Raw genomic sequence first — 22,319 nt, forward strand, 5'->3', positions numbered from 1 at the left:
ATGCTCCTAAAAAAGGAATTTTGTTCACTAAAAATAATGATTATCAAAACATAGATGTATATATTGATGTTGACTGGGCTGGAATCATAAATGATAGGCGATCTACCTCTGGTTACTTTACTTTTGTAGGAGGTAATCTTGTTACATGAAAAGTAAGAAACAAAATGTTATTACTTGCTTAAGTGCAGAAGCTAAATTCAGAGGTATGGCGCTTGGACTTTGTGAAGCATTGTGGTTAAGACTTCTCTTGTAGGATTTGTGTTATCCATCTAGGCAACTGATTCAACTATATTGTAACAATAAAGCAACATGTGATATTGCCCATAATCTAGTTCAACATGATCGTACGAAGCATATCGAGATAGACATGTTCTTCATTAAGAAGAAGTTGGATGAAAATATTATAGAGTTGCCTAAGATTCGATTTGAAGATCAACTAGCCGACATTCTCACCAAAGCAGTCTTAAATCAAGTGTTTTCAAAAGTTTTAGATAAATTGGGCATGTGTGACATCTATGCACCAACTTGAAAGGGAGTGGTGGGATTTTCTCTCTTGTAATTCGGGATTGTATAGATCCTCGATTTGTAGGCAATTAGTTTCCCAATTCTTGTATAATTAGCTATCTAATTTAACTAGGATTGTATTCTATAAATTGGAACGATCCCCATCAATGAATAATTAATTCGAATACTATTTTAATTTCTCAAATATGTTTTCTCTCTGAATTGAAAGTGTGTCTTCCAAAATAGCTACAAACTGGTTTAGCTAGTTGAAACTATCATTCGCAATGATGTGTGAGAAACTTTAATGGATTCTAAACTCAAAATTGATCGAAAAAACACCAATCAAAGTACAGAGTTCCTTGATTCATGGAATATACAACTTGGTCTTCATCACAGATTCCCTATCTCCAATCCTTGGATTCGATCTCCTAATAATTTCTTCATGCTCCTTACAAACGACTCTCTTGAGGCATGTTAGGAGGTGAGGGTGCCATCATCAGAGATCACTATGGTCAGTTCTTGCTAGTATGGTTGTTGGCTTTGATAGAAAGACTATGCTCCGCCATCAATTTCGAGCTATCTTCAAAGGTTTATATGTAGCTCTTGTCAACAACCCTAAATTATAAGGTTGTTGCTAAGTGTATCAACAACATGTCTAAAATCCCTTAGGCAATTCTTAGAGAAGTCAAAAGATCTAAAGCATCATACAATAATTCATAGAGGTTGATATTGATTTCAATTATAAATAGGGCAACAAGGCACTCCTATGTTAGATTGTAACCCTTCAGGGTGTTCCGGTTGGGGGTCTACTTAACCCTCTCTTAATTTTCAAAAAAGAAAAAAAGAAAAAAAAGTCGATGATTATTTCTAGAGAGATTTTATTGCCACACCAACTTTGGCTAGTGCCACCCTAATTCATATGCAAATTACCAAAGAATTAGCACACATCTTAAAGTGGTGTTAGGAAAAGTTGATGTGGCAATAGAATCTCTCTTATTTATAATCACATGATTTAGACTAATGACAAATTAACTCGTTAAAATTGATACGGTGATGATGTGGTTGATGTGGCATGTGCACATACTCACAAATCTTTTTCCTAGTGTATCTTTTAAAAAAAGATATGTGATCCTATGCACACGCCGTCTCAACCGCATCACCACGCGTTAGATTTAGCGCGTCTGTTTATGGCGACTCTATGATTTAATATGGATGGAATGGAAGGGTGCCCTATTAGAGCAGAGAGGAGGGCCTTTTGAAAAGGGGGGGAAACGATAATACCCAACTCCTGGAGTACAGGTTCAGAATAAAAATAAAAAACTGCACGAATAACCTTTATTTTCTTAAATTTTTTGACCGATTTCTTCTGACACCACTTTTTTTAAAAGCAAAGCTTGTTTCTTTAAATGCGTTTATTGTCCTTCACCGCTGTCCTGTTCTACACGCTACATTTGGTCAAGATGGTATCCCAAAAAATATTTGGGCCCACCACACTGATTGAATGGTCAGAAATCAGAATTAAATCTCTAGACAGATTTAATATTAGAGACTTATTTAAATTTTAAAGATAGAAATGTAAGCAAAAAAGCTAAGGCAAATTAGATGAGTTGATGCTGGCGTGTAGAATCTTCATAGCTTCGGAGTTTTCAATGCAGAATTATCTCTGGGTATTCCCTTCTTTGTTTGTTTGCGTTTGTTTTGTTTAATTTATATTAAAATTTAAGGCAATTTTGTTGATGAGTTGGGGTTGGTTCAGTAAATATGGAATCTCCTTTCTTATTATCAAACATGGAGACGACTGGATACCTTCAAGATGCCATAGATGAGTGGAACTATCGATGCAAGAGAAGAAGAATGCTGTTGTATTCTCCTCATCAAATTGCTGACTGTTCTAAGGTCTCTCTCTCTCTCTCTCTCTCTCTCATTGAAGTCAGAAAAATGGATTGTTGAAACTCATGAATTTATGGTTGTTTTTTATACAGAAATGCTTGAATTTTGAATATTATGGAGACCCAATTTCGCAGTTTAGCCACTTTAAACAGCAAAGTTTAATTTCAGGTTAACTCTCTCTCTCTCTCTCTCTCTCTCTCTCTTATTATATATATAGGCTGGCCATGGATCTAACTCCAGATCAGATTGGATCAGGAGGATAATGTTTCAGATTTGCTTTTTATAAGACCTTAATAATAGGATCCAAATTCAATCTGATGATTATGATCACCAATTTGATATACAAAATATAAATAAACTTTTTATATTTAAAACAAAACATATAGTATTATAATTGAAAAAAAATTCAATTTTATTTGATGGGTACCTGATTGATATACAACTGATCATTAGATTTTCAAATTCCAAGTAATCAGATGAGAACTGATCCAATTTTTCGATTTTGTCCGACTCCATTGAAACCCTCTCTCTTTTACACCCCCCCAACCTCTCCCCTTTTTTCGGTGCAGAATACTATTTCAACACTCTCACCCATTAATGTCAAAAACATTTACTTACAAAAAGTTTATCTCAAATTTCAGAGAATATCTGATACCCCCGATCACACAAAGTCATGTGTATTGAGACATTCCAATTTATAAAAAAAAAATTCACATTAAATTTAGAATAATTTATCAAAATGGTAGAGTTTTCGAAATTAATTACCAAAATAGTACACTGTAATAATTAATTTCGAAAACGGTAAATTTACCATTTTCAGAATTAATATTTTTATCAAAACGGTAAAAACAGTAAAATATATATATTTTTTACCGAAAATACCCTTTTTTTTGTTTTACATATATATTTATAATTTTAACCTTAAAAAAATGAAAATCCAACTAAAAAGATTCACTCTCTTTCGATAATCCAACAATCATATGTATTTATAATTTTTTTTTACCGAAATCAATTTTATTTTCGTAATTTCAATCAAAAAATAAAAAAGGGCATTTTCAATATAAAAAAAAAATAATTTACTGTTTTTACCGTTTTGATAAAAAAAATTAATTTCAAAAATAGTAAATTTATCATTTTTGGAATTAATTGCTACAATATACCGTTTTAATAAATATTCGAAATATTGTGCATGTTTTGATAAACCTGCCTTAAATTTAATTTAATTAGTTGATAAGAAATCTATAAAATATCATATTGACTTTCGTGTGAGTAAAAAATTCATCATTAATGCTTAATTCATCCTTGTATCTGTGCGGGTCCGTACACCACAAAAATTAATTTTTAATTGTTGCAGTTTGGTGCCAATTTGCACAAATGCAAATGGTTAGATTTTCCTAATCGTAGTTTTTTTTTTTTTTTGAAATCATTTATACCTTTCCTGTGTATAAGATTTAAGCATGAAAGTGATTTTTACCGCATCAGTTTCGATTTCCACATTTTGATCTTGGGATTGGATTCCATATACTCTCAGTTGAGATGGTTCAAACTTCAAACAAATATCCTTATGAATAAGAGGTATACTTTATCATTTCTCGTGTCAACATCATTGTTGACTTTCGGTTTTTTTTTTTTTTTTTTTTGGGGTAGACAAAAAAAAAAATGTGTCCATTATTTTGGGTGAGCGATAGAATTGCCTGCACTGTAGTAGAATAAATAAGAGAGATTTACGGGGAAGACTTATCTGTTTCAATTTTATTACAAATTTTTTTTTACTTTTATCAAATATGGTACCTCCGCAAATTTTTATGATTCAAGTTAGCAACAGCATGACTAACTTACTAAGGGTTTTTGGGATTATATAAATTATTAAATTGGCAATCCAACATTATAATCTTTTAGATTTGATAAATAATTGAAAGTGAATGGTTACTAAACTCTTAAATTTAAAATTAAAATTCAATTGTGAAATTTTTGTTTTTTTAAATATATTTTTTATAATTTTTAGAATATTTTCTTTTATCACTCGTGCTATCAGGTCATCTTTTTAAATGTCACAAATTGATGACATTGGATTCCCTCCAAGGTATGTAAAGTAACAAATTACTCTCATCAATTTAAATTTTATAACGTGGATCATTGCTATAAGGTTTGGTGGGTAATGAACATAAAATAAGGTTAGATGTGTAACAAACATCACAAAGTAAGATTCTGTTGGAATTGTCAAGGAATTTTTGTAATAAAAATATAACAGTTAGGCCTGTCGGGTAAATCTCTCAATAAATAATCACCCCACTAACAACCCTCTTGATGCTTCCTATGGGTCAGATAAAACCCAAAATCCAATCCATTTGGATCTGCATTGAGCATTTTGGTTCTAATTCAGATAAGGGTATGATTCAATATACCTCATTGACCAACAGTTAGGTCTGCCTCAATTTTGTAAAATATGAGAAATTATGTAAATTATATAATATACTTCTAGGTCAAATTACATTGTATAATTTACTTTTGTCAAATATATAAAGATTTATTAATAGTTTGTTTATGAAATCAAATTTTATTCAATCAGGAGTTATTCCAATTGTATTATCAGATGGGATTTGGATCATAAAATCTAGATTCAATAAGAGTCCAATTCAATTTGTATCTATCCGATCCTGTTGCAAACAGACCAATCCCTTGACAGTCCTACACGTTTTACGATTCTTACACAAATCCACATCAGCAAATTGTGAATCAATGTCAATTTTAAAGTAACTCCACTATTTTCTATGTTTAAAATGTTACTACAATGAAAAGTCATAATAATCTGACTCCCTCACGAGGCATATACATATACTCTCCTGACGTGGCATGTACTAGAACCATAGATTTTTTGCCTTGGGAAACACATCTGCCCATCCCCATAAATATGTACAGGTGTGTATCCTGTGGTAAAAAGATCTATAGTTCTAGCACATACCATATCAAGAGAATATTTTGAGTATGCCAAGGAGTTAGAAAACCACTACTTTACAATGGATAACAATTTTTTGGCTTTGATCCCGCCCTCCCCTCCAACATACTCTTTTGATGTGGCATGTGCTAGAATCACAAATTTTTCCTCAGGATACACAATTGCAAATATTTATGGGGCTGTGCAGTCGAGTATCCTGAGGAAAATCTATGGTCCTAGCACATGCCACAATAGGAGAGTATGTCAAGAGGAGTGCAGTCAGAAAATCACGACTCTATTACAATTTGAGTCGTGTTGGAGTAAAATTGAAATGTACATCATAAGGGGACATTTCTGATGTAAATGTGTGTCAAAACCATAAATGTTTTTCTTCAAGTTACAAGTGAGATCTCGATGAAAGTATTTATGGTTTTGACACACATCCATGTCAGAAATGTCACCCGCGATGTACATTTTAATGTTACTTCAGCATTATCCTTACAATTTACAATGTTTACTTTTGTCAAAAGTTTTTTTCATGTCTTTCAATTCTTTACGTCGAGCCTCAACACAAATGTCCAACACATCGAAGCAAGTCAAGTTTACAATTGTGAGTCGACTTGAACGAGTCAAATAAAATATTAAATTTATAAATATTTATCAAGTCATTTAATATTTTAATTAATAATAAAAACATAGTTAATTTATATTCAACAAAAAAAATATTATATATATAACCACGTCACATCAAAATCGATCCAAGTCTAGTCCATTCAACTGATTATTTTTTCTATTATCTTAGATGATGAACCTTGGAACAACATCAATGACGGATCCACGATCCCAACAGAGACGAGTCCAAGAAGATCTGAAAGACACAAAAATATTTCTTCGACATCTTCCTTTCACGTAAACAAGGACCTACATGAAAAAGTTGCCTCAGTTTCGGGTAGGTGTCATGGCACTAATAGTAGCAATCGATTATAGTTATTTAATATGACACTAATTGAAGGCTTTATAGCTATAGATAATTAGCAAAAATAACTTGATGAAATAAATATATTTTTTGAACCAACTTTGCCATGAATGTTTGATCAGTTCTGGAACAACCATGACCTGAACTGATAAAATGTGTGACATTAATTATGTAAATTATAAATATATTTTGTTTGTATGTATAAGAGTTAGACAATTAAATGTCAAATTGGACTTGGATCCTAAAATTGAGATATTTTAAATTCCAATCCAACAAGGATCCAATTTGCTTCTTTTTCGGATCAGTTCTGAATCTGATCCAAACATTATAGGACCTGTTCTAGATCAATCCCAATCCGAACTGGATCTATGGACAATCCTACTTGTTTATTTGCTTAAATTATCGGACTCGTGTTAAAGATACATAGTTATCATGGGAAGTAAATCAAAAAGATTATTTAAAGAAGAAAGCCTCTATTGCCACACCAACTTTTACTACTGTGTGTTAATTCTTTCGTGATTTACATATGATTTGGGTTGCTGTTAGCAAAAATTAGTGCGGCATAGAATCTCTCTTAAAGAATGATACCCATGGGATTGTGATGGTTGTGCAGAGAGTGGTGGGCCTATAATGAAGGTGGCCTACCCATTTGATATGGTGAAGCCCGGAGGGATCCAAGGGGATGTAACCCTCGATGATATAAATGACAAGATACTGATGAGGCCCATGAGGCCCGTTAGACACCCAGTGGGGGACTTAGCCCACCAACCATGCATGTTCAATGGTGGGACTGGCCCGTCAGGAAAAGCCGTGGTGGCCCTAACTAGGATTCACACACAAGGGAGAGGTACGGTGACCATTATCAGGACAAGAGGCTGAAGAAGATTGCTTTTTCTTCTCTAAAATTGTAATATTGCTCTCTATGTTCTATATTTGCTCAAATAAACATATGAGCTTATTGTAAGAATCTTAGTAGAGGACTTATGTCGCAACTACACTCGTTGTAATTGAGGTTACGAAAGGGAGGAGTCCCTTCAACCCAGCTTATCATATATATATATATAGAATAGGGTTTTCGACAGAAAAAAATTGTAGATAAAGTTTTGTCTTAAATGACTAAAAAGTTTCGAAATAGGCTGGTTTTTTGTGAGGATGATCTCTATGGTGAGGAAATCATCGTCACAAAAAATCAGCACATTCTGAAACTTCTAACCTCATGAAAAGTGGTTACAAACTAACGGTAAAAATTTGATGTTTCATCATTCTTTAGCTTATAAATTAGGGTTAGAAATTTCAGAATGGGCTGATTTTTTGTGAGGATGTTTTCCTCACCATACAGATCATCCTCACAAAAAATCAGGCCATTCAAAAACTATTAGCCCATATTGGACAAAACACTTTTTCTAGAAGTGTGTCTAAGGAACCAGACCTTATATATATATATATATATATATATATATATATATATATATATATATATATATATATATATATATATATATATATATGGGGACGGTTCAAGGGACGTGTTGAAAACCAGCTGAGAAATAGACGGACGAGAGACGTTAGATTTGAGGGAGTGGATGGCGCAGATGGCTCAACACGTCCGTTCAAATAAAAGAAACGGAGTTTATTTTATTTGAAAATAACTCCCTCGTCTTTTCTTTTTTTTCTATTGTTTGTTTTTTTTTTTTTTAACTAACCATCTCTGTTTTTATGTTTTCTCTCTCGACAAACATGTTGCTGTTTCATAAGGTTTTCAACGAAGAAGACGAACTCAACCTTCGGCTGAAAACCCATTGTTGCACCTTTCATTAAACACCCTTCGTTTTCTCACTCAACAGACGACCCAACCTTCGTTTTCCTTCGACCCAACCCTTCGTCTCTTCGTCTCTTCTGTAAATCCAAATCTCTTCGTTTCCTTCGACGGTTCTCTCAGCTGGTCTTCGCTTTTCTCTCGACGGAAACCCAACTCTTTGTTGCCTTTGAACATTGAAACCCAACTTTTCGTTACTCTTCGTCTCTCCTCTTGACAGCAAACCAAACTCTCCTCTCGATTGAAAAGCCAACCCATCGTCTCTCTTGATCAACTGAATCACAGGGAATAGGGAGAATATCATGATCTCTCTCTCAATCGAGAGAACCCAAAGCGAAGTAGGAGCAACACATTGATCTCTCTCTCTCTCGATCGACGATTTTGAAGAATCCAAACGATTTTGGTACTTGTAGAGGTGACCTTCAATCCCAAATTTTTTTACATAAAAAGTATTGATTTTATCTGTGTTTTATCCATTCTTGAGTATTTTTGGCTTTGATCGTTAATGCATTTTTATAATGGGGGCGGTTCATGAGCCATATAAAAATAATGGTTTTTCAAAATATGGGTTAGAGGTTTTGGATTGAGCTGATTTTTTGCGAGGATGGTCACTATGATGAGAAGATCATCCTCACAAAAAATCAGCTCAATCTGAAACCTATAAATTCATCAAAACTGATTTACAAATTATTGGCAAAAATTGGCAAAAATTCGACGGTTAACATTCTAAATCACTTTTAATGGGGTTAGAAGTTTCAGATTGGACTAAGTTTTTTTGAACCCATATCGACGGTCCACATTCTAAATCCCAAACTTCTAACCCATATTTTGAAAATTTATTAATGTTACATTGTTTTCACATATGTCCCTTGATCCGTTCCCTTTTATATTTAATGAAATATAAATATTCGACTTTTGTTTGACGATATTTAATGGGTTGAATTGTTTCTCGATATTCAACTTTTGTAATAAATTTTTTTACAAACAGAACCTTGTATACCATTGTTTCATTAAACGCTAATTGCCTTGACTTTTTCCTCGTTTCTCCTTTTTTTTTTTCTGGAAAACAACTCTCTGTTTCATTGAAACTCGACAGAAAGAAAAAACAACTCTCTGTTTCAACGAAGAAGAAGAATCGAAAACCCTAGAATTTCTGCTAGAGCTCTTGATGAAGCAAGCTCTCAAATGTCAGAGGATTTTCATCCTCTTATTGCTCTCCATCTCTGTCTTCGCTCCGATAGTCTTAGTCTCTTACAGACTCTCAAATTTCACATATTCTTTTGGTAAATTCAATTATCTATTTTTTTTATTGATTACTTTAGTTATCGATCAAATTTCTTCCTGTCTTGATCCATTCGTGTATGAATTTGTTACTGCAGCACACAAAGAATTTGTTGAGGATTTATCCAACTTTGTATGAATTTCTCCCCTTCAAAGATTCTTTTTTATTTATTTATTTAAATTTTTGATTAAGAGAGATTGAAGATTGTACTCTATCCCCAAAAATACAGGTCTCTCTCTCTCTAGCCCTCTCTCTCAGTAGTTTTATTGTAACTTATATCAGAATTAGTTTAAAAGACCTTGCACACAACATCCTTCCCAACTTTGAAAATTTCACTCCATATCCATACTAGATTGTCTGCTTTAATAATTTTAATGAGTATTGTGGATATTTAGATGGTATCAATTTTGTAATTGTTGAGTGGATCTAATTTTAAATTTTTTTATTGAACATTTAAAGTTGATTTTACACTTTCTTCTGGAAACCTGTACATGGCTACTGTTCCAAGTGGTCCCTCAACTGGTAAAAGAGAGATTTTTTGTTAATTGTTTAAAGGCTATTTGAGATTCATGGGTTTGCCTAGATTTGAAGTTTCTTTAGTGTGTATTATCATATATTGATTCAAATCAATGGCAACAAATTTCTTGTTGAGGTTCATTTCTATTGATCAATGTTTATCTTAGGATACTTTTGGATCTATGACTGGTTTCTAACCATGTAATAAGGGCATTCCCTATTGCGTTAGATTTTTCGAAAGCAACGGCTGAGACGTATTGTGACGTCAATTCCGAATGAGAATGTAACTTTTACAATTTTTAAAACAACTCCCTCATTTTGTTTTTAAACTAACGATCTGTTTCTATTAAGAAACCCAACCCTTCCTTCGTCTCGACAGACAAGCTCAAACAAAAGAAAAACATTATTTTCTATTAACAAACAAAAGCATCAAATTTAGTCATGGCTCTTTTCTTATTAGCTCCTCCAGGCATGGCTCTTTACTCTATAGTAGTATATGTTGTTGTAGTCTCTATAGAAAAATTTATCAAACCAATCTGTATTAAGTCTTCTTTTACATGTAATTTTTTTGTTTTTGATATTTTATTATTGTTATTTTTTTTATTGTAGATGCACTGCTGAGGTTTCAACTACGGGGTAAGTCCCATTCCCAAATTTCAATCAAGAAAAAATTATAACATATGATGAGTCTTAACTGTCACTAATTATTATTTTGAACAGATCTGAGATGATAACTTCGGGAGCTGAGAACGAAGGCTGCAAGTGTGGATCAAACTGCACCTGTGACCCTTGCAATTGCAAATGAAACAGATGGACAAAAGAAGACATATTTATGTCTCATCACATTTAGTATATGTTTGCATGGGGTGTGGGAGTTCTTTTGAAGTCCTTGCTTCAGGCTATTTGTCTGTGTTTACTATGTGGATTTGTCTCTTTTCTTGTATAAAGAAATGGCAAATACTTTGTCATGCATGTGGGTGGGATGAATAAAAGGTGAATGGTTTGTGTTAATGTTTTCCTATTATGTTCTATGTCGATCTGATCAACTTCCAAGTTCCAATCCTTGGATATGCTAGACAGCCCAACTAGATTCGAATGAATTTTTTTCTTATAACAAAGGAACAACAGATCCAATTTAAATTGAACTTCATTCAGTTTCAAGAACCAGTGATCCAAATTGAATAAGAACTTTTATATGCGACTGACGACTAAATTGGAAGGGTTTGAATGAATTTTTGCTTCTTGTAAATAAATTAGTTTTTTATTGTGCATTTAGCTTTTGTTATAGATTTTTGTGACAATATTTTGTTGGAAGTTCTCCTTGTTTCAACTATCGTGAAAGTTATGTTGAGTAAAACAGGACAATTAAAGTAATAAATATTTCACATACCCAATGTTTGGATATCCGAATATGCTCTCAAACTAACACCAAAGATGGTCACTGCTCATCACCACCAATTCTTTGACATTCTAGTTGCTTCTTGGATCAAAACATTAAAATTTTGATTATTAACTTTTAAAATCACTCTTTCAATAAAGAATATGCTAATTTTGTTTCGTAAAGTTATACACGATATCCAAGCAACTTCAGCTTCTGACCCATTCTCTACATCTTCCAAACAAAATTTTGGTATTCAAAGGTCCTTTAATCGACAATGCAACTTCTATAACATTGCATGAAAACCTTTTCTCAACAATAAAATATGGAAGTCTATTCTCATGAATCTGCTAATATTGTCTCTATCAATAAGAGCACACATCTTCAAATATTTTCTTCAAACTTCTATTGTAAGCCTTTTCTCATGCTTTTTAAGTGATTTCTGCATTTCAAATCCATTCAAGAAAACCTGGAAAAAAGAAAAGAAAAGAAAAAAAAAATTGTACCCCCCAAAAACAGTTGACTATACATGAGAATGAATACACAAATATACATGAGAATGGCTGCCCTCTTCGCTACAAAATACTAAAAACAATGAAATACTAGATGGGTACAAGGACTTCGAATCCAATGCTACGATAACCTGCAAAATGAGCACATCATAAAAATGTCAAGAGTTTTGGATCACCCAAGATGACGAGTATAGAACATGGATGAATCACCCAAGCTTATTCTTTTCAATAATCAAGGAATCAAACACAATCAGATTGTCAAGAGTTTGAATTGCCTTTCCAAAGGCCAGCATAGAACATAGATGAATCACAAAAGAACAATAACCTTAGAGACAAACCAAAACAAACTCTTAACGTAACATCTACTATTGATAATTAATTACAAAGTGTGCTTGGAATAATAACCTTAGAGACAAAGCTAAATGCACAAAATCAATTAATTACATTGTTATAAGTGAAGCTGAAGCTGAAGATGATGATGAATCAATTAGAAAATCCAACCCCCTCCTAGCTTAAAAATAGAAACAAAAACCCTATGACCACCCGTATTACACACAAGATCCGTTAATGCTAATTTCCGACATGGTCCATTTCAAAACCTGCAGAATGAAATCTTAATCAGTAATTAAAATGGCATTAGCATAAAGCAATAAATACATCCATACATATCTGAGTGTTCATATAAAACTCTTCAACTACTTTCAAAGAATCACATAGAATAAGAAGGTAGAATCCTCTATTCATACTTGGGAAGGAAACATGGACAAAGAAAGTCCCTATATAACTAGAGAACAAGTATACTAAAGGAGTTATGTTTTTTTTTCTCTCCTGTTCTGTCTAAAATACCCAAAATCTGCATGATGTGTAGCCAAATAGATTCGGAGATTCTCTCTTTAATTATGTAGAGAAGACACTTTTGCAAAATTGTCATTAGTCAAGTCAGATAAAGTTGCTCTATTCGTCGCCCAGAACCTATTTGCAAAATTGTTTAGATCCTAGAAACAAATAATAAGCCTAAAGCAAGACAAAAATACAGTTTGGAACCTATCCAAATAAGAAAGGAAGCACCTTTCATGTATCAAATGCAATGTAAGCTAATGCACAGTCCAACAGTAAACACTAGGTACCATTAAAGGGAGGATGAAGAAAGAGATGAATGTAGGTATATAGACAAGAGATTTCATAAATACATACGAAAAAATCAGTGATAGTAAGTTTTAAAATCAGCCACACTCACCTATATGCTGAGTGGTCTTGATCATAGATAATGTGTCCTTAATCCATAAATAAGTGTTTAAATGCAAAAATAGAAGGAAAAAAAAGCTTGAAATCAGAAAAATGAACTTGTAATTAACCATCTTATACCTTTTGATTGCTTTTGTAGTGCCATTTGAACTAGACGAGTAAGCTTTAGTGCCCATCTCTGTATCCAACAAAATTCTGCTATATTTCTTCCTCCAGACTTATTAACAGTTGCAGTTAGGTTCTCAGCATCATTAACTTTCTGTATCTTGAAAACAACCCTTGCATAAGTTAGTTTGATGGCCATAAAAGTTAACTTCAGAAGTTGGGCCCAGAGAAGTACCCAAGTTGCATTATTTGAGACTCAAAATTTGAAGATTTAGTTCTTACCAAGAAAAAGAAGAATTTTGCTTGATTTTAAAGTTAAAAAGCAACGTAAAAAAAATCTGACAGTGTTTATGTATAAAAGAAATTCCTCCACTTCTACATCTTTCCCATTGAAGTATAATGAGGGGTTTATGTATTAAGGAAGCACCTTAAACAAAAAAAATATTGATCCATGCTCAACACTTTAATAGAACCATCTTATTCAGTTAGTTGTTGTAATTCCTCCGTCCATGCATGATGTTCCCCTACATCACCTGAAAAAAGAAAAAAAAACAAGTATGTGATGTTCAACTCAAATTATAATTAACATCCCACTGAATTTATAATTCATACGATAAATATAAAATTACTTACCTTGGGTAGATTCAATCTTCTTTTTATTAGGATTTTCAGGACAAATTCGTTTGTCATGACCGAACTTTAGACATAATGCACATTTCCTTTTTTTCTTCTGTTGGGCCAATTCAATACTGCTTTTCAATCTATCAGGATTGAGAATCTTTTCTTTTCCCTTTTCATCTTTCTTCCTACCCTTCGTATGAGAGATATTAGGATCCAAAAGTAATACTTGGGACAATTGAGCTTCATTATTTGTAAACTTTCCACCTGAATCAATTGTAGGATCTGACATTACACGAGGTGCAAGTTCACTAAGTTTTTTACACATTTCATCGTAATTATCCCGTAATAATTTGAATCTTTCGACCGAAGATGCGGCCATACATGCTAATTTAGTACCATATTGACACAAATATTCAAGTCTCATTGGTTCAGACTGTTCTTTGTCATCACCCATTGTAAGTGAATCCTTCACTCTGAAAGTGCGATTAGCTTCTTTCGTCCATCTTTCCAAAATAAAATGAGATGGTATAAAATCAATGTCATAACGAAGAAAATTTTTTAGAAAATGTCGACAAAGTATTCCCATAAATTCAAATTTCTTGCATTGGCATGTACCCTTGTATGTTTCCAAATTAAACTCAACCACAAACTCCTCGGGCACACCAAACTTAGTTTTCACAATATGCAATCGATATCCATCATCCATTACTCGTTCTTCTTCAATTTTATAATTTATCACATTCACCCATTCATTACTGAATTTTTCAAACAAATTCCTGGTGTACACATTTACTGCATTCTTCAAAAGTAATTCGTTATCTTTAACACATCGAAACCTGTGTTCTGAATGAAAATCTTCTTTCCTCTCATCATTTATATTCTTCTTCAAAGCTTGCTCATGCTTAATAACAAATTCTTTAAGATTTGATCTCGAAGTAACAAATCCATCAAAAAAAGAATTAGTACTTTCACTATGACCCGTAGTATTCATACCGGCAAAAAAAATATTACGATTATAAATAGGCACCCACGACTCCCGTATTTGAAACAACTGTTGTAGCCATTCATTCTGTTCCAAACCATTTTCCTTGATCACAACCTTCCACCCCTTCTCAAAATCTTCCTCAATGTATGTCGACCAAATACACTTTTGTATTTTTTTCTTGAATTCAAAATTCTTAAAATATACATGTGGTAACTTCTCGGCGAACTTCTTCTCAATGTGCCATATACAAAGACGATGACGCGTGTTTGGAAAAACTTTGACAATCGCATTCCTCATTGCCAAATCTTGATCAGTGATTATTGATTTTGGATGTCGTCCTCCCATTGCTTCTAGCCAAGTCTCAAATAACCATATGAAGGTCACCTCAGTTTCATCTTGTAGAAGTGCACCCCCAAATTGTATAGACTGCCAGTGGTGGTTTACTCCAGTAAAAGGGGCGAATGACATATCATACTTGTTTGTACGATAAGTTGTATCGAATGTCACCAAATCCTCAAAAGATTGGTATGCCATTCGTGACCTAGCATCAACCCAAAAAAAATTAGTTGCCCTCCCATCGTCATCACACTGTATTGCATAAAAAAATTGTGGGTTTTCAAGTTGTTTCCGTTTGAAGTACATGAGCATTGACTGTGCACCTCCCCCTTCTAACTGTTTGTGTCTAACATTTCTCAAATGATTGTAACAATCCCTATTATCGAAATCAATCGTATCACCACCAAGGATTGTTGAAACTTTACCAACTGACAAATTTTCTCTTTGGAATGCTTCAACTAAATTTTTAGCTACTTTTGGCATGTTTCTATTTGACCTCATACTCATTCTCCTCCCTGGTGTAACTATCTTGTGATTATGGTTGTCTTTGAAAACCGTCACTTTCCATTGGGTAGTATATACATCATGTATAATTCGCATTGTCGCCTGACATCCACATTTAATAGTTGAAGTACTCCTACTTATCTTTTTTACAATTTTATTTTCGATTGTTGCCTCAGTTTTTTCCATCTTTGGTGTGTATTTACCTTGATGTGAACAAACAAGTGTCATCCCGGTCACCTCATTTGAACCCCTTCGTGACTTCGCAGTATCTCGAATACGAATCCAAAATCCATTCCGACGTCCGTAATCTTCATAATATTTTTGAGCTTCCAAACTAGAATAAAAAATCATCCCTACATATGGTGATAAAATTTCAACGTCTTTGTTTGGGCTTTGATGTTCAATATCCTTATCCCCATCTACTTCCATTGTTGAAGATCCCACAATATCATCAATAGGCACGTCACCCAAATTTTCAACACTGATAGTATCCATGATGGATTTCTCTAACTGCTAAGAGACGAAGACTTGTATTTTCAAATTCAAAAATATGAAGATTTTCAATATACAACAGCAACAATTCCATCTCAAAACACTTTTATCCATATTCTACTCATATAATCCATCTAAAATCCTATGTTATGACATCAAAATCTATTGACTAAGATTATACTTCTATATAACCTAAAACTCGCATGTGCTTTGGAATATTAAATGCACATGCATCACACTGCCACAATCAATTGGGATTCATCTCCACATTAAGGAAATAAAAAGGTTTCACCATAGTCAATTCCTCGTGCTCTTATTCAATGAGTAGATCTCGATGAATTTGATGTAGGCACAAAGGGCCATGTTTAAAGTGCAATATCATTTTACAAATATTCATGAATAGCATAATCTTTCTAGATAATTGTAAGGAACTAACAGCAAACAAAAACCTACAAGATTTATTAACCTAATTCGAATGTAAAGGCAAGAAAAATAAGCATGCTTGATATTCCATAAGAATGTAAAACTAATAGATGGGTCAGGTTCAAGGGACATATGAGAAAACATATGTAAAAACAATGTAACATTAATAAAATTTTAAAATATGGGTTAGAAATTTCGGATTGAGCTGATTTTTTGTGAGGATAATCTCTATGATGGGAAGATCATCCGAAAAAAAAAATCAGTCCAATCTGAAACTTCTAACCCCATTAAAAGTGATTTAGAATGTGGACCATTGATTTTTTGCCAATTTTTGTCAATCACTTTTGATGGATTTAGAGGTTTCTGATTGAGCTGATTTTTTGTGTGGATGATCTTCTCATCATAGTGACCATCCTTGCAAAAAATCAGCTCAATCCAAAACCTCTAACCCATATTTTGAAAAACTATTGTTTTTTCATATGTTTTTACATATGGCACTTGAACCGCCCCCCTAACAAATACCTCACTTAACATAATTTTAGGTGAAAATCTAGAAACAATGGTATACAAGGTTCTGTTTGTAAAAACATTTATTACAAAAGTTGAATATCGAGAAACAATTCGACCCATTAAATATCATCAAACAAAAGTCAAATATTTATATTTCATTAAATATAAAAGGGAACGGATCAAGGGACATATGTGAAAACAATGTAACATTAATAAATTTTCAAAATATGGGTTAGAAGTTTGGGATTTAGAATGTGGACCGTCGATATGGGTTCAAAAAAACTTAGTCCAATCTGAAACTTCTAACCCCATTAAAAGTGATTTAGAATGTTAACCGTGAATTTTTGCCAAATTTTGCCAATAATTTGTAAATCAGTTTTGATGGATTTATAGGTTTCAGATTGAGCTGATTTTTTGTGAGGATAATCTTCTCATCATAGTGACCATCCTCGCAAAAAATCAGCTCAATCCAAAACCCCTAACTCATATTTTGAAAAACCATTATTTTTATATGGCTCATGAACCGCCCCCATTATAAAAATGCATTAACGATCAAAGCCAAAAATACTCAGGAATGGATAAAACACAGATAAAATCAATACTTTTTATGTAAAAAAATTTGGGATTGAAGGTCACCTCTGCAAGTACCAAAATCGTTTGGATTCTTCAAAATCGTCGATCGATCGATAGAGAGATCAATGTGTTGCTCCTACTTCACTTTGGGTTCTCTCGATTGAGAGAGAGATCATGATATTCTCCCTATTCCCTGTGATTCAGTTGATCAAGAGAGACGATGGGTTGGCTTTTCAATCGAGAGGAGAGTTTGGTTTTCTGTCAAGAGGAGAGACGAAGAGTAACGAAAAGTTGGGTTTCTGTCGAGAGAAAAACGAAGACCAGCTGAGAGAACCGTCGAAGGAAACGAAGAGATTTGGATTTACAGAAGAGACGAAGAGACGAAGGGTTGGGTCGTCAGTTGAGTGAGAAAATGAAGGGTGTTTAATGAAAGGAGCAACAATGGGTTTTCAGCCGAAGGTTGAGTTCGTCTTCTTTGTTGAAAACCTTATGAAACAGCAACGTGTCTGTCAAGAGAGAAAACATAAAAACAGAGATGGTTAATTTAAAAAAAAAAAACAAACAATAGAAAAAAAAAAAAAAGAAAAGACGAGGGAGTTATTTTCAAATAAAATAAATTCCGTTTCTTTTATTTGAACGGACGTGTTGAGCCATCTGCGCCGTCCACTCCCTCAAATCTAACGTCTCTCGTCCGTCTGTTTCTCAGCTGGTTTTCAGCACGTCCCTTGAACCGTCCCCTATATATATATATATATATGGGTTGAATGCAGTAGACCAAAATTGTAGACAAAGTTCTAGATAATATGTTTTATCCTATATGGGCTAAAAGTTTCATAATGGCTTGATTCAGGTGGCTACTTGCACAATCTGATTTTCGGTCAGATGCCACCAGCTATGGATGTTGTTTGGGATGGTTTCGATTTGGCTTTGTTGCCTTATTTCTTTTGATATTTGTTAAATTTGGGTTTCAATGATTTGTTTCCTTTTTTATATTTTTTGGTGTGAAGGGGTTGATGAATCAGTTTATATAGCTGGGGTCATATTAGATCCGTTGGTTACGTTTCAATTTGAATTTTGTCTGGATGCATAACTTCATTTTCACCAACTGAGCAGTGGGACTGTTTACAAACAGATTAGGGTCACATTGGGCCGGGGTCAATTGCAGATTAACTTACGATTTTTTAAAAAGCATTATATTTATGCACCTTTATACAATTTTTAATCAAAATAGGATTCAATCTCCATCCTAGTTGAAAAGATTTGCCTCCTTACAATATTTTATTTGAAAACATCCCATTTTTCTTTGAACAAAAGTTACGAAGGGATGGCATGAGCTCACTACCAATCCACACACACACACACAAAAGAAGGAAGCATGATCCCCTCAACATGCTTAGTACAGGTTTTTACAAGTCAAACTATGTAATGTGACAGCTACAATACATAAACTAGAGATTTAGAGAATGGTCGACAAATCGATATTGAGGATTAGGAAGCAATAAAATTTACTAAATTAAATTAGATTACTTCGAACTTGACTTATTGGTAAAGAAGCTCAAAATCTTGCTCACAACAAGGACAAAATCAAACAAGTAAAAGAACATTGTGATATCGATAAAAAAAAATTGAGAAATCAATCTGTTAAGTGCTTAGCTTGTAACCAGACAATGTATGTTATTCTTAGTTAGGTTATTTTTCAATTCTTAGGTAAGATTTCAGTTATGCAAAACTATTTCAAAAAATTATCATTGTTATAACTTTCAATCTTTTCAGACTAGTTGTAACAAGACTTTGCAATTAATGTTCAATCTGTTTCAGGTGTGATCTAACATTTTTTTTTCTTTCCTTACTACTTGCATATTGAGGATAATATTTCATTTAAGTTTGGAGGTATTAGGTTAGCTCACAATTGCAATGTTAATTTATTTTCAAATTTTCAAAAAAGATGAAAAATTAAAAAAATATTTAACACTTTTGAAATATTTCCTTCAAAATCTTTGTATGTACTTTTTATATATGAATTTCAAATTTCAGGCTCATGTCTTAATTTTTTTATCACAAGTTCTTTTAGGTTATTCCTCATTAAGAAAATCAAAAAAATATTTTAAAATTTTCACAACACTTCTGATTGAGTAAAAATAAGATTTTATGGAACAAAATTCGACAATCTTCTCTGTCTAGAGTGTTAAGAGAAATCAAGTCTAGTGAACTATGACTTCTTTATCTTTTGATTGGCTGGTTAGAAGAAAAACAGAACTGGGGTTAATACGACTTGGACAGCAACCATAGGATTAGATTGGATACCTTGAAAATGGGTTATCTACTTTTTAAAAAAGAACACTAAAAAAAATGATGAAGTGTTAAAAAGTTGAAAAAAATAAAAAGCAGAAAGATGTGAAAAAGACTAAAGTAAAGCGAAAATGCTAGAACTGAAAAAATGCAAAAAGAAACAAGTCCAATGAGACTAAATAGTTTCAGTAGGGTGAAAGCCGTCAATGGTAAACACGTGAGTAAGCTAGAATATCACAGATAAAGTCCCTTAGATGTATTAAAGTGAACAACCACACCTCTCACAATCCTAGATATGATACTTAGTTTCGAGTTAAAACTTAAGTACAACCGACCATTCTTAGCAATTAAGAGCTAAAATTTTGTTCTTGAAAAGATGTTGCTTTTTAAAAAAAATCAGAAAAATTATAAGAGTACTCAAGTTATCTTTGAAATTTTTTAAATTGGGGAATGAAAACTATAACTTTGCTCAAACATAAAGGACTTTTAATTGATTTATGAAATGTCGTTATATTCACTTTACATACTTTGACTATGATTTTGATATTTTTATAAAATATTATAATTTTATGGTTATATTCACTACAAACCCACACAAGTCAAACTCGTCCACTAAGGGTAATCTATGGGTTTAAAGACTTGCTGCATTTCTTAAATGTAGTCATGTAACCTACGAAAGTAGTTTGTATTTTAGTTTTTTACTTTCACTCGAGACTAGTGTTGTTTATTTTACATACGCAAGTATACGTATCAAAACAAGTAATAAAGTGATGAGAAAATATTGTTACCACGGAGATTAAATATCAATCAATTGCTAATTACCATTCTATCTCACTTTAATTTTATCCAAACAATAGTAAAAATAGGATTTAAAAATAAACAAGGAAAACAACACAGACAATAAATTCGAAGATTAAAATCAATGAGTGATGAAACCTAGACTTATAATTTTTGTCAAACAATCCACTTAATTAAATTATCCTTCCTTCTATGATAAATTAATCCATGATGATTATGACCTAAGAACACTAAATTCTCTACAAGCCTCTGTCGATGGTTATGTAAAAATACCCTCCTAGATTAACTTCCTATATGTCTATGAGAATTAAATTAAGAAAAATTCATTAAGAATAAACTCTCATAAAGGATACACACGCAACATTAGTATATATTTATCTCAAATTACCATATGTTATTTTATCTAGGTCATGAACACAAAATAACTCTGTCGATATTATTAAGATTCACCAATTTAATTTAATCAATGGTCAGTTAATTAAATCACATTAACTATAGGATAAAATAAACAGTCACATATAGAAATAATCATAGAAGAAACAAAGAAAATTAATCACGTATTATGAATAGATTCCATTATAACCCTACAATGAAAATTAGTTCATCATTGAAAATAAAACGCAATCACACAAGTATTCATTCATTCTTAGAGATTACAACGATAAAAAGAAGAGATAAAATTTAGAAAAATAAAACTCTAAAGTCGATCTCCAATTCTCGTCTTCCTTTTCAATCTTATACCTCCAAGAAAATTCAAAAATTACCAACCTTCTAAAAATCTTAATTTTTTTTATTTATAGGTATAGAGTCATTAAGGTTAAGTATCACAAAAGTCACCTTTAATTCGGCCCTAAGAATCAATGAATAATGTTGAAGACGTAATCGGGCTGTGATCTCAAAACATGTCATGTTGTGACCCTTCGTGTTTCATCTCCATGTTGTACAATTCTTGAACTCACGTTGCGACCTCGCTTGCTATCAAGCTACAACTTGAAGACTTTTTAGCTTATATGCAAATTTTTCTTCTCCCGAGAATGAACTAATTTGGAACTAAAATTTCTTCTAAATGTTGGCAATTATCCCAATATTTCATAATACTTCTAAGTTGCAAAATGAGCATAAAAATCAAATAAGAACATAAAATCACCCAAAAATATAAAACAACTAAAATACTCTAAAATTAATAAAATATTATACCTAAAAGTAGTTAATTCGTAGGTATAAAATCCACTCATCAAATAGTAAAATCTAGGTTTGGGAATGTGATCAGTGTCTAGAAAATAATTTTTAGAGACCTTATTGCATGAACTTTATGAATAAGTTTCACACTAAATCTTTTCATTAGACATAATGCATGGTTAATCCATATTTATCATTGATTTTCATTAAATAATATAGATTAGAATTAATTCTTATTATTTTTGTGTAACAAGAGAAATTCGTAAAGTTTCAAAGCGAATTAGAAAAATCGAAAGTTACTACTACAATGCAGAATCTGAAATAAGATCAATAATCAAAATTCAAGTCAATTGGGCCAAATTTTACCCCGCCACCTTGGTCAACAAGGCCACCACGATAATGTCAATGAGTCAAACCTCGAGATTCGTACAAAAGTTTTGAAGTAGGAGA

The 22,319-nt window shown here is 32.6% G+C and overlaps 2 protein-coding genes across 5 annotated transcripts; one reads left to right on the forward strand and one right to left on the reverse strand.

Annotated features, from left to right (window-relative positions):
- Positions 1-2,019: 2,019 nt before the first annotated feature.
- LOC147410115 (protein XRI1-like) lies at positions 2,020-10,889 on the forward strand. 4 transcript variants are annotated; one of them, XM_086432337.1, is made up of 7 exons: positions 2,020-2,171; positions 2,261-2,400; positions 2,487-2,562; positions 4,430-4,477; positions 6,132-6,278; positions 10,529-10,555; positions 10,640-10,889. In XM_086432337.1, exons 2-7 carry the CDS (start codon positions 2,266-2,268, stop codon positions 10,648-10,650), a joined length of 444 nt encoding a protein of 147 aa, XP_086288463.1. In that variant the 5' UTR covers positions 2,020-2,171; positions 2,261-2,265; the 3' UTR covers positions 10,651-10,889. The 4 variants fall into 4 exon arrangements, with proteins under 4 accessions (XP_086288463.1, XP_086288460.1, XP_086288462.1 ...); XM_086432334.1 differs by lacking the exons at positions 10,529-10,555; positions 10,640-10,889 and adding an exon at positions 6,919-7,528; XM_086432336.1 differs by lacking the exons at positions 6,132-6,278; positions 10,529-10,555; positions 10,640-10,889 and adding an exon at positions 6,919-7,528.
- A 2,747-nt stretch (positions 10,890-13,636) lies between these two features.
- LOC147410116 (protein FAR1-RELATED SEQUENCE 5-like) lies at positions 13,637-16,100 on the reverse strand. The gene is made up of 3 exons (XM_086432057.1): positions 14,431-16,100; positions 13,793-14,283; positions 13,637-13,692 (listed from the first exon to the last, which is right to left on the reverse strand). The coding sequence occupies exons 1-3, from the start codon at positions 16,098-16,100 to the stop codon at positions 13,637-13,639; spliced, it is 2,217 nt and encodes a 738-aa protein (XP_086288183.1).
- Positions 16,101-22,319: the final 6,219 nt, after the last annotated feature.

This window comes from Akebia trifoliata, chromosome 2 (genome assembly GCF_017979445.1).
Source record: "Akebia trifoliata isolate Shusen 1 chromosome 2, ASM1797944v1, whole genome shotgun sequence".
Lineage (NCBI taxonomy): Eukaryota > Viridiplantae > Streptophyta > Magnoliopsida > Ranunculales > Lardizabalaceae > Akebia > Akebia trifoliata.

Bases quoted from the DNA above. Each gene is read 5' to 3' on its own strand.
- LOC147410116 (XM_086432057.1), bottom strand. From the start codon at position 16,100: ATGGATACTATCAGTGTTGAAAATTTGGGTGACGTGCCTATTGATGAT. The intron at 14,284-14,430 runs GTTTGTGGTTGA...TATTTTGGAAAG, and splicing joins AAGTTTGGTGTGCCCGAGGA to ATGGACGAAAGAAGCTAATC. The intron at 13,693-13,792 runs GTAAGTAATTTT...TTCTTTTTTCAG, and splicing joins GAAGATTGAATCTACCCAAG to GTGATGTAGGGGAACATCAT.
- LOC147410115 (XM_086432334.1), top strand. From the start codon at position 2,266: ATGGAATCTCCTTTCTTATTATCAAACATGGAGACGACTGGATACCTT. The intron at 2,401-2,486 runs GTCTCTCTCTCT...TTTTTTATACAG, and splicing joins AAATTGCTGACTGTTCTAAG to AAATGCTTGAATTTTGAATA. The intron at 6,279-6,918 runs GTAGGTGTCATG...ATGGTTGTGCAG, and splicing joins AAAAGTTGCCTCAGTTTCGG to AGAGTGGTGGGCCTATAATG.